The sequence below is a fragment of the Xiphophorus couchianus genome, chromosome 12 (genome assembly GCF_001444195.1).
Source record: "Xiphophorus couchianus chromosome 12, X_couchianus-1.0, whole genome shotgun sequence".
NCBI classification, from domain to species: Eukaryota; Metazoa; Chordata; class Actinopteri; order Cyprinodontiformes; family Poeciliidae; genus Xiphophorus; species Xiphophorus couchianus.
The window spans coordinates 13,500,518-13,513,831 of record NC_040239.1 but is presented as its reverse complement, the minus strand read 5'-3'; the positions used below and the strand labels follow the sequence as shown (position 1 = coordinate 13,513,831).

General features: G+C 37.2%; 1 protein-coding gene across 1 annotated transcript; it reads right to left on the bottom strand.

The window, feature by feature from the left end:
- Window positions 1-743: 743 nt before the first annotated feature.
- ptger4a (prostaglandin E receptor 4 (subtype EP4) a) lies at window positions 744-9,091 on the bottom strand. Its single transcript, XM_028032693.1, has 2 exons — window positions 7,708-9,091; window positions 744-4,712 (listed from the first exon to the last, which is right to left on the bottom strand). The coding sequence occupies exons 1-2, from the start codon at window positions 8,500-8,502 to the stop codon at window positions 4,272-4,274; spliced, it is 1,236 nt and encodes a 411-aa protein (XP_027888494.1). The 5' UTR covers window positions 8,503-9,091; the 3' UTR covers window positions 744-4,271.
- Window positions 9,092-13,314: the final 4,223 nt, after the last annotated feature.

Genomic DNA, 13,314 nt, shown 5'->3' with positions numbered 1-13,314 from the left:
GTTTATTTTTGATCTTCCACTTAAAACTCTTAAAACAAACCTCTTAGGTTTGTGGTTGCAGCAGGCTGGATGTGGAAGACATTAAAGAGAAACCAAGAATTATTCAATGATACAGTAAAATACAAAGTAAGCCTTCCTTAAATTTGACCAAAATCAGTGGGAAATTTCACATAATAACTTTCATAACATAAGTTTTATGTTTGATAATTAATAAATGCTAAGGGTTCTGCAGACACTGAAGGGTAAACATAACCTACGTGCTTAGGGACTTCCACCACAATGTCCTGATATTGGAAGTTCCCCTTTCAGTGTTTGAATATATTATTAAATAATGTTCGCAGAGTTTGGAGGACAGGCTGACCCGGCCTTTTCTTTAGCCACTGAATTGCTTGTTTAAGATGATCTGCAGTGAATTGGAAGCTTAGGGAGTGTTTATTGTTTGAAAAGAGAGGCTCTCGCTGCCAGTTCTTCTTCCTCAGAACCAGCCTCTTTCCATTAGAGGCTCTTTGTTTGCTTTGTTTCTCTGAGAGTCCACCATCAGCTCCCTTCAACACTTTACTGAGATAAAGAAGTACTAAACCAGTGTGCTACATTTTTTTTCTCAATTTTCTGTGAATTTTGAGGTTATTTAATTGAGCTGCGTAAAGTAATAAGAGGATTTTGCCATGTCTACGAAGAACAAAAACTTTATGCTCATAATGCATCATCAAGTTCCTCTTGATAGCGACGACATACAGTATTCCTGCACTTCACAGGCCATGTTTTAATGAAGCAACATTGCCAGTTAATTACAGCTGCATCATTAAGTTTACAAATACCCATCAGTTACCGCACAGACGTTTTGAGTTATCAACACTCAATCGTGTTTGCAAAAAAACAGTAACCACCTTACAATTTCACAAATAATTAAAGCAACAAAAAAATATAAAGTGCATAAATTAACAGTTTGAAATAAATAAAAACAAATCTTGCTGAACAAGACACCTGCATGTCAGACTCCAATCAAATTGTAGTAGTTTGACATAAAAGGAAGCATAACAAAAACAAGAAGAGTGAGGATGCAGTTTTATAGCTAAGCAACCATTTGAGGCAATATAACATTAGTCACAAAGCTGATAATACTTCATTTTAGCAGCAGTTTAAAAAATAACATGGCAGCAGAAGGTGTCAACTTACATAAGAGGAAATTAAAGCAAAAATTATGATTGTTTATGAATCAGGGAATAATGTTCAGCAGTCAGTATCTTACTGCAGCAGAGAGCAGCTTCAACATCCTCAGCTTGGAGAAAGAGTAGTTCTGACTGAGCAGCTGAGATTTTGAAAGAGGAACCAGTTCTAGAGTTAAATTACTGCCACAGTCACACTGTTGTCTTTTTACACATTATTTTCTGCTTAAAGTTGCTTCTGCAGCATAGCAGTACTGTTCCTTCATTCATGCTTGAGAAATCCTTACATCTTACATCGGGGATGACTGAAGCAACAATTAGCAAACACCTGTTGGAACTGCACATCTGCTGAGCTCACGATACAAACTGCGTCTCAGTCCAGAGCTGCTCAGAAACAAAACAGTAAACAGCAGAGTGGAAAGGCCGTGTTGTGATGAGGGGCTGAAAGCAGAGAGTCAGAAAGAGCAGCAGTTTCTTAAAGAGAAGCGGGGCAATTTCACGGGGTCAAATTGTCAAGTCAAATTTCTCGGAAGTCATGTTTGACACAACTGAAGGTAACATAGTTACTTGATTGTGCTATAAAATGAGACTACAAGCCAGGTAAATACATAATACCGACCTGTTAAAGAAATAAACAGCTTCATTTGTCCTGACACAGTAGAACATTGTAAATACGGCACCTTTCATCAAAATTAACTCAATCTATAAATAGAACAAAACAGCATAAAACACTCTGAACTCAAAGGGCTTATTGCAGCTGTTTTGATAAAATAGTAGTTAATTTTACTTTGTTCATGCCTTTGAATCTAAAAATCCCTCTGACTGAATATTCTGGGTATAAAATGCTATATAAAGAATTCAAGATGGCATTCCAGCAGCACATATGCAGCAGCTCAAAACTGGTGATCTTTTGTTTTTATGTCAGTGACCTAAAAATGCCCTTCATATCCTCACATTTTCTCACGTAATGACAACAGAGCATTACAACAGATTAATTATGTAATGACAAGGAATGAAAGCTACCAGACTTCAGATAAGACCTCATAACCTAAAAGTCATCATTAGATGCAAAATAATGCAGCTCTTTAAAACAAGATTATGTATTCTTTGAGATAAGAGTTGTTTCAAGTGGTCAAAAAATCAGCTTTCACACATGGTCACCCTCACAACAGAAGTTACTTTCACTTTTCCGTGAGAACGTTTCTGTTTCTCCAGACTGAAACGGTACTGAGTACTGTGTGTAGGTAAGATGTTTACTACTGACAAAAGCTCAGCTGAATCCCCCCTTACATAAGCCAAACCAAGCAAAGTGTTTTGAAACTCAGAAAAAAAAGAAAAGAAAAAAACAGCAGGAAGCATATTTAAGAAACTGCTCTGAGGATGATATAACCCTCAGATGCTTTTGAATTACAAATTGCAGAATAAAGCTATTGTTTCGCATTGAACTGACTGCAGTGTTTACATATTTTACTGTTTTTTCCTAGCATAGTATGCACATTTATTTGTACCAAAATGTTTTATTTTTTCTGCTATTAATAATTTGCTGTGGAAGAAATGCTTGAACAGGTATTCTTATTTTCCCCCAATTTAAAAACTACACATACCAGAATTTTACAAAAAAATATTTATTTTGCTGTACTGTATAAATTTTAATAACTGTAACACCAGACCTTTTAATTTTGAGTCTTTATCTCTTTGGATCTCTCTAAAAACTAGAGAACTGTTTCACTGCTCTTATCTCCTTGACAACAATTTGTTGTATTAGTTTCTTTCTTATAGAAACTAGTAATCCACATTATTGAACAGATCTCCACTGACTTCACCAAAACTCTGTAGTCAGGGAAATATTTAAGTCTCATCTGTTATAGAACAGGAATCATTGTACCCTAATTTTCAAGAGAACAAATTGTTTTGAATATTACAATAGCAGGTTTGTGTGGCAGAGAAACAAAGAGCATGTATTCATTGCAATATATCACTGTGCTGCGCATTTGTCACGGAGCTAACACAAGAAATCCTTTCCATGTATCAGCAGAGTTTGTTTTAGAGATGAGTCTGTCCATGGCAGCGCATACCAATGATTAATCCCAGGAGTTACACACACTACTGTTTTTATATACTGTAATGACCTTATATCTTGTGACTCACTTCTCCTGAATTACCGGCCTCATTGACTTTGCAGAACACGGTTCGTGCGGTGAGTGCACACAGTCGCTGCTACGCACGCTACCGTCACTGTCCTGCACTGACGGCTGCAGGAAATCTCCCACAGAATCTCAACTTGTCTTCACTGAGGTAGCTGAATGCTCACGATCAGAGACATACAAGAGTAAACATCAACTGAGTGACTGTGTGCTGATGTCGCCGCCCACATTGTGAGGGGCATTTTTGTAGAGACACAATAGAAATGTACAAGCCAGTTTAACTTTGAATACCATTGCTATTATGTAATATTAACTGTAATGATAATAAAAAATAGCAATAACAGTAATAATGGTGATGCTAGTGGTATTGTTTTTTTTTTAAATATTGTTTTTTTGTTTGTCAGATGTTTTTTTGACATCTGACAAACAGCATCAAATGGTTTTGCGTCCAGCCCTCAGTTGATACTTTTTGAGATTTTTAAATATATTTCTCATAACTGAACCTAAATTAATATAATTACTTAGGGGTCTAAGATATTTTCAGAGCTACTTTAAATAATTATAGCCACACTACATTTCAACTCTAGTTCGATGTGCAAACATTGTTTATTTTCAGCATCAGAGCTCAACAACATCAGTGCCAATAAAAACTTGTTTAATGCAAATTGTAGTGCTTTTTTCACTGGAAAAAGGCAGTTTCTATCTTATAGAAACCAGTAATCCACATTATTATTATTTTCCAATGAGAACTTGCCACCTGCGTCTATGTTCACCGCATGTGCATGAGTCACAAAATATTAGTTCAGCATCCATTTTTATGTTTCCACATTTTCTTTTTTCTAAAAGAAATGTACATCTTCTCCTATGGAGAAATAACTGACATTCTGCCTCAGGAAAGAAATATGAGATGTCAGCATTCCTTATTCAGAAAGAGGTTGAATGCATTTCTCCTCCACTGTGATCAGTGATCTTCTGTGCAGGTGACCACTGTTAAATCTGTGAATGCGCTCGCTCCTTTGCTCTGTTCCGGGTCACTCGGCCTGGTTTTCTGCAGCTGGCTTTCAGTAGCTGTCTTGATGTCCTCCAACACGTAGAGGAAACCCTGAGAGTTATGCCTGACCATCTGTGGGTCTTCAGAGTACACAGAGGGACAGCTGGAGGAGGCGAGACGGTGAACGCTTGAAAGGGGAACTGCCACTGACCTTCTTCTTATTCCTATTTTGGCAAATGTAAACTTGATTTTCTCAATAACTTTACGTAAAACAGATTTACGCAGAAGGATGTAGATCCAGGGGTCCAGGATAGGGTTGAAGGAGGCGAAGCGAATTGCCCGTATATCTGGGCTCTTTGCAATGCTTAGCTCCACTGGAGGCTTATAAAGCTGGTTTAGGAACACCTGAACCTGCAACAGAGACACATTGGTTGGTAAATGCATTGACGATGTACAGATGTGCTTGCAACTGGTCTACCTTGCTAAAGCTTTCACATCCTCTACACCTTTTCAAATTTGGTCACGTTACAATCACTTCAATGCATTTTACTGGGATCTTATGAGCAACAAAGTGGGAGCAACATTACTGGGAAGTGGAAGAAAGATTATACATGATTTTTACTAAAAAAAAAAAAAGAATATATATACTTATTTTACTTTAATACACATCATTAGAGGAATATGAATTTTTGAGAGTAGGGCAAGGGTCAACCTTCCAGAAGAACTCCATAAACATACAGTGAGTGACAAATTATTCATCCTTTTATTGATTTCACAAAACAATCATCTTCAAGAAAATTTACCTCCATCCAATCGGACTGAGTTCAGGTTACTTTGCAAGAAATTGAAGTCTGTAGAAAATGGCAAAGACATACACCAAAATACCAGCAGCTATAGTTGCTGTGGAGGACAATGTGTTCAGATTGTTTTTTGGTAAAAAAACAAAAACAAAAAAAAAACACAAAGAGAAAAATACAAAGAAATTGAGAACCATGTATTATTTACCTTGTGCAGTCCTAATACACATGCATGTCAGAATCCTGGGTCGCAGTGTTTCCTTTTGTTGTCTTTGTTAATCTTGTTTTGATTAAATCAACATTGTTTCTGTTTTACTTTAGATCAGTTAGTTCTTAATTATTTTAGTTAGACTATGTTTATTATTTATTCCTTGTGTTTAGTTATTGGTACATGGGAAATTTACCATTTCACACTTGTTGTTATTCCTTGTAATGTTTTTTTGAGAAACGATTGTAAAGTTTCCTTTTACTGGATTTACTATTCAACAGATGACTTTTTGCAGGATATGTGATTAACAACCCAGTAATGAACACCCTACTGTGAATTAATGTAGGGTACATGGTATGTACAACACTTATTGAACATACCATGCATTTATTGTTATTCTGCATACAGGTCAGATTTAAGATATTTATTTCTAAGTCACAAATTTGTGTCGGATTTAAACAGATTATTATTTCAAAAAGATATTTTTTTATTGCTGTATATTTCAATACATAAGAAGTAAATCTTCTCTTATAGACATTGTAGGAAAAATCATGAATCTCTACTGAATTGCCCATGAAACCTATACAGATGGTTGTGCATTGACTTTTAAATAATAACAATGTCAGTGATCAATAACAATAGATAACACAACTGATAGAATATTCAATATTTAAAATATTCACTAAACTCTGATCCAGAACAGTGCAGCATTCTGGGAGATGTAGGCAGAGGAAAGGCTTTAGCTGCTCAACCTCTGACAGAGAGCTAAGCTAGGTTAGTGGTAGCATCAACTAACTCTCACTCTTTGGTTACCTAGCAACAACATGTTGAGTAACTTGTGCAGCGTCAGTGTACAGTTTCTTCAACATGGCTCATAACAGCTTAAAAATAAGAAACAACGGCATGGTGGAGTGAAAACTGTGGGCAAAACAGGAACGGTCATGCCACCGGTTCGGCATTTCAGATATTTAAAATAAAAAAGTAATCCATAATTATTTATATGGACATTATTGATATCGACAGATATGAAATGCTTATATTATGACAAGTTTTTCAACCATATCATCCAGCCCTAAATTGGAATAATTTTACCAGATTAAAGTTCTCCCTGGATCGCAGCGCTGAGTCAGATGAAGTTTATCATGACGTAATGATTGATGGCTTGGAAAAGCGGATGATTGTCTGGTAGTGTGTTAAATCGGCATAAATTTTAGTTATCAGACTGGTAGCAGTTATCAGTCTGATAACTGATAGCAGTTATGAAATTTGTGTAATTTCATAACTAAATCACATGAGAGATTCCTTGAGAAGCTACTCCTGGGTCACTTCATTTCAATACTTAACCTGACCTCAGGCAAACATTTATATCTACTCATCTACTATTTTTATCACTCAATCAAGAAATAAATGGGTCAAAACTCAATGCAGATAAAACGGCTTATTCTTTTAAACACAAATATTCAAGGTCAGAGATTAAGACTCTGCTAGTCTCAATGAGATGAGAAGTCTAACTATGCAAAAGGTTTAATTATGAACTCAGATCTAAATTCTAACATCCAGTTTGTGGATCATCCAGATTAATGCCCATTAATAAATAACCCTCTTGATAACATCTGTGGTCTGGGACTCCTGTGTAAACTGGAGACAGAAAAACTGCTGCAAGCTTTTATTTTCAGGTTGGAATATTTTTGATGCTGTCTTTACCGTGTATATAATAATCACTGCTAACTAAAATGCTGCTGCCAGAGTTCAGACCAACACCACTGCAATAAATCATGTCATCAGTTGTTAAAATCACAGCACTGGCATCCTGATAGCCTGCAAAACACTAAATAGTCTTCTGCCTAAATGCAATCTGAGGTTGTCTGTCAGCATGCACCATAAAAAACCTGTTTACTTCCTGTTCGATGGATCAACACTAAATAAGGGAAGACAGCATTTAGTTTCTGACTTCCTGGAAAAACTGATCTGCAAAAACATTGGGCTCTCTTCAATTAGGATTAAAACCAACTTCTGCATTTTTCATATGGAGGGAAACAATCATTTAATCAGATTTAATCATGCAGTCATTTATTCCTTTTAATGTGATGCTTAGGTTTTACTGTTATGACTTTAATGTATTTATTATCTCCAGTTTATGATAGTTTATTTTTTCCCTGTAAAAGTCCTACCCTGTAAATGGTGCTTTACAAACTTCAGTTTGAACAGGCATTTTTTAAAATAATGTTCAAAAATGGGAGTCATCTATAAATAGCGTTAGTGGTTACCCAAACGCTAGGCAAATGAACAGAAATACAATTTTCACAAATGTAGTCTGATTTCAGGAACTTTCCCTAATACAATTATTTGAAATGGCAGTGCGTAATGGTGCGCATGGATGACAAGCAGCTTGAATACTTACTACAAGTGGGATGTAGCAGATGAGCACCACCACCGTTGTGGCTACGAGCACAAGGACCATCTGAATCTCTGAGTCGGCCAGATGTGCGAAGCTGGTCGATTTCTTCCGCGAGTCCAAGCTGCGCCCGGCGTCGGTTCCCTGCGACATCCTGCGCAAGAAGTTCTTGTGCATCCGGATCAGAACCACGCACAACAGCACGTTAAAGACGACAGTGGCGACGATGAGAAAAATGCTGACCCCGGCGTACAGGTAAGAGTAGACGGCATGGGTGGTATGGTTGGTTCGCCAGTCCAAGAAGCACCAGGTTTGTGGGTGCTGAATCACCACCTGCCCGAAGCCGATGGCGGGTAAAGCGCTGAAGAGCGCGTTGGAGATATAGATGGCCAACAGGGTGTGTCCGGCATACTTCTGGTTCACATAGTCGTTGTAGACGTAGGGATGGTTTACGGCGATGTATCTGTCCACAGACATGGCAAAGATGATGCTGAGTCCCGCCAGGGAGAAGAAGAGCAAGATGAAGCCCATGTACTGGCACAGCGGGTCCCCTCCGGGCCACTGTCCCTGCGCGTAAGTGGTTATAGTGATCGGACTGGCCAGCAGCGTGCCCATGAGGTCCGTCACCGCCAGGCCATATACGAGCGTGTAAAACGTGGTCTCCCTTTTCTCTCTGCGAGTTCTACACAAAACTGCGATGGCGATGACATTCCCGACCACCCCGAATATGAACATAAGAATCGGGACGGTCGCAGGTATGTTTCTCATTGGCGGATTAATCGTTGTCGTTGGATCATTCATCGTCGTGTCCACATGGGCTTCAACGGGAGGGCAGAATTTCTCTTGAGGCTTCCAGTGCGAAACACGACACTTGTTTGCTCGGGAAGATATCTAATCTGATATCTTTACAGACTTGTCCAAACACCAGCTGGTTGCACCTTATCTGAAAACTTTCCACCCCATGCAGAGCATCCTCTGCCTGCTGCCACCACCAACGGTCCTCATGGGATTTCTAAAAATAAATACAATAAAAAATACTCAGCAAACTGGTCCATGCAGGCGGTTGTCAGTCAGCAGGACACACGGAGGTAAAATGTGTAAAAGAGACACCAGAGGGTTCATTGAAAAAAAGTTCTTCCTTCCAGCTTCCCGAGGAGTTCAGTCCCTCCCCTTCATTCAGCAAAACAGTTTGGTTTTTTTTGCTCTACAACTGGTAACGCAACCTGCGTCAGACGGACGTTAGGCGAACGTTGCTTGTGCGTCCAGTTGAAACACTATTGCATTTGTTGAGCGGACGTTAAAGGACCGTTAGGTGAACGTCCAACCAACGTCCGGTGAACGTTGTCTGCGGACATGTAGCGAAAGGTGGCGCTCTCCGTTGACGTTTGTGTTTCATTTTGAATTCCGGCAAACTTTGTTTGCAAACAAACATTCGCCGGGCTGTATTGATGCCATTAAAGACTACCGAGGCAAAAGTAATGATCAAAAAAATACTTTATTCTACTACATAAGACTAAAACATTAGAAAATGTAAGTAGAATAGAGCAATAATTGAATGAAATTGGATTAAAAATAAAAATAGTAATAAAAATAAACATATATATATATATATATATATATATATATATATATATATATATATATATATATATATATATATATATAAAATCAAGGAAGACGTTAGCATTTTAAATCAACTAATGATTAGAAAAATACAATTATAGGATCAGAGATGTAGAGGACCCTAAACGAGGAGCAGCATCCATCCATCCATCCATCCATCCATCCATCCATCCATCCGGGTACAACCTGGACAGGTCGCCAGTCTGTCGCAGCGAGGAGCAGTAATGCAATATAATTTGACATAAGTAGTATTAATCAGGAATTAAAGGAAAAAAGTGTTTGAACATCTAATCTGATATCTTTACATTAGGCCAGACAGACAAAAAGTACAAAGTTATGTGGAAAGTTTTTTATGTGAAAATATCTAAATTCTTAAAATCTCAATATGACAAATTACACCAGAAAAAAACCTTATATATATTCAAGCCACAGTCAATATATACACTGCTCAAAAAAATAAAGGGAACACTCAAATAAAACATCCTAGATCTGAATGAAAGAAATATTCTCATTGAATACTTTGTTCTGTACAAAGTTCCATTTGCACAACAGCAGGTGAAATTGATTGTCAATCAGTGTTGCTTCCTAAGTGGACAGTTTGATTTCACAGAAGTTTGATGTACTTGGAGTTATATTGTGTTGTTTAAGTGTTCCCTTTATTTTTTTGAGCAGTATATTACTGTCTCAGCAGACAGAAGCTAAAATCAGAACAACAAATCAGAACATGTGGCGTAGGCTGCGGTGGACTTCAGAGATTTTTTCTGGATCTTTTCCACATTCTCTCTCTGAATCTGAACAGATCTGAATTCACCTGTAGCAAAGAAAGATACATTTAAAAAACTGCATGAATTCATTTAACTGAGGCATGTGTTGTGCATAAATTCTTCATTGTTGTGTATTTCAGTCCGAGACGGAGGGGCAAGCTGCCGACAATATTTTCATGATGAATGCTTATCTTAACAACTAACTTCTAGACATTCTCCTTCATCACTGAACAAGAGCTTCTCCATAAATTCAGCTAAAAATGAAGAATTTGTCAGATGCCAAACCTTTATTGAAACAGTGACTGTTCAATCTTGCTCTGATCTCTTCACCACATTTTATGCAAACACCTTTTAAGCCTGTCTAGCACCCTGCTGACAAAACTGAGCTGCGTTGGTCACAGTATGTTTCTCTAAAAGGACATTGAGAACTCTGTATCAAGACATTAAATCCCAGTTAGCAGCAGGAAAAATAAACACAGTGTTCTTTAGAAAGGCAGTAATAAGCTGGTGTCTCTGACATGATAATTAGCATCATCAAAATGATTGTTAGGGTTTGATTTGGACACTTGAATTTGAACTCTAGAAAGTACAAATTTATCCAACAGTAGCAATTAATTAGTTAATCAGTAAGAAGAGAGAAAGATTTTGTTCTTATATAGCTGAACTGGTACGTTTTAAAAATGAGCAATCAAACAATGTGCATGCAGATGGAAGCAAGAAATGGTTGAAACCAGATATTATGTACAAATAGATACTTAACCTTTTTTGTCTCACAAATCTTTCCTATTTTAAGTCAGTTTTAGTTTTTATAGCTGTTAATTGACTAAAATTATGAGACATTCATTTTAAATTAATTTTTGTTAATCCTCAATTATTTTGTGAATTTGCATTTTAAATTGGTGGACTTGGGTTAGATGCTACTGGGTTCCTTCCACAATCTTCTCCTACTGATTTGCAGGAATTTTGACCCATTCCTCCAGGCAAAAGTTAAAGGAATACCAGAGGAGGTTTTATATAGGCCACCTTAATAAGATACACATTTTCAGCTCTGCCCACGTATGTTTTCTGGGACAAATATCAGCGGTTTGTGAAAGCAGCTCCAAAACACTAATTTGGTGGGATAAGGTCCATGGAAGATCCACTTGTTTCCAAACTTCAAGTACCTGGCTGATGTCTCAAAGTGCTGCATCATTATTTTCACATCACGTTAATTTTTTATTATGTCATTTCCTTTGTAAAGTACATACACTAATCTCTGCAACAGCAAAAACACCTCCACAACATATTTCCACCACCTTGTTTCACAGGATGAGAGACGTAGGACCCTAAACGAGGGTCACTTACATGGTTTGTAGGATTCATCCTATTGCCTCCAGTGGTAATGATGGTCATTGGGGATAAACATTTCACCAGGTTTCCAAAAATTAAGGACTTGAGGATATTTGCAAACTGTAATCTGGCTATTTATGTTGTTTTTCTAGTAATGGCTCCCTATTAGCACAACTTCCGATGTTGTTGCGTTCGTGGCTTTTGGATTTTGTTGACCATTGTGGGCCGTAATTTGTCATTTACTAGGTGCTTTAACTTATAAAGTGGTAGTATGAGCTTGACTCCAGTTGCCTGATGTCAAACCACTATGCTGACCCTGCTCACATTAAAATCACACCTTCTTGTTTTCTTTGTTTTTACTTTCAGACATTAACACGGAACCCAGGGAAACCCCCATGGGCATTTCCAAGTCTTGAAAAAGTTTTCTTTTTTTTTCCCCCACCTTGCAGAGTGTAATTCGTAGCTGATTGTGTATAAGTGGCCTTAACAAGCCATGTTACATAAGACAGTGCGTCTATCATGTAGAGGAATATTTCCTCCTGCTGTTTGTTACTGTATGTGTATGTCAAACCTCTGACCTTACAGAATGTACTGTAAGTAGATTTCAGAGATTAGACTTTCATATGAATGTGCATTTCCAGGATTTGTTTGTTGAAGTCAGATAACCTGCAGAGTTTATTTTCCACTGGAAATCAAAGTAATGACCACAAGCTTGGCTAAAAGAATCAATTTTCCTGCATACTTATTGTAATAAAAAACAATTGTACATGAGAGTGGGCCTTTTTTTATATAATTTAGCTTGTTTTCTTGCAGAACTTTGTGCTCTAAAGAAAGCAAAGGGAAAAAATACCCTCCGAACTCACAATTTGTACTACTGCTTTTATTCATCAGCCAAACAATTACGACAATGTGTTGTGGAAGTGATTTGTTGGACGCATGTATTTCTGTGCTCTAAATAACGTGGAAAATAGCACATACTTCATTCTTGTTATGGATTTCATCTTATTTATGACAAAACAATAGCAACCAACGTAGGAGGAAAAACTACATAAGGTCAGGTGTTTGAGGCAATAAGGGAAGTTTCTTTATTTTTCAGATAAAAATGTCTTTCATTTTATATCAACCTATAAAGGTTTGCACAATGCTCTTTAAACAAAATCCTACATGAGGAGTAACAAAACCTCTCTTGACATGCACAGACAAATTTCCATCCCTTAGGAGTTGAAGGAAATTGTCTCCATTCCAAGTTTAAACTTGATAAATGGGAACATATATGAGCTCTTTACACACCCACAAACAGCATTTCATAACTGAAATTAGTAAATTGATTCATTTTAAGTTGACAAGAATTGTTGACATCATATGCAAGCTTTTTACACCATTTATGGTATAAAAAGCTAAGTTGTTGCGCATCATTTTCAACGTTTTGTCTCCATCAGATTCATATACCTGCATATATTCATGTATAAATCAGATTGGACAAATCTAAAAATCAGGTGTCAAACTTCAGTCCTTCAGGTAAGGCATCCTGCAACTTTTAAATGTGTCAACACATTTGAGTCACGTAATTGGGTCATTAGAACTAGGCTGCTTTAAAGTTTATCTCCATCGCATTTGTCTAATCATCCTTGACGTTTGCAAAACAGCAAGTGCATATCTTAAAACGTTTTGTACAAACAGCAAAACTCCATAGTTAGTTTATCTCTCAAAAGTAAATATCTAATTCAGTGAACATGTTAGTGCCATCAGAATGACTAGTTCTTCTTTTATTGTCTACGGATTAGACAGTCAAATTGCTTTGTCATGTTGTCAATATAACAATGTGGTCTTGAGGGTTATATAAACTATGAGAAAAGTTTTAATGGCAATCATTGTCAGATGTAATTGTGGGAGACCA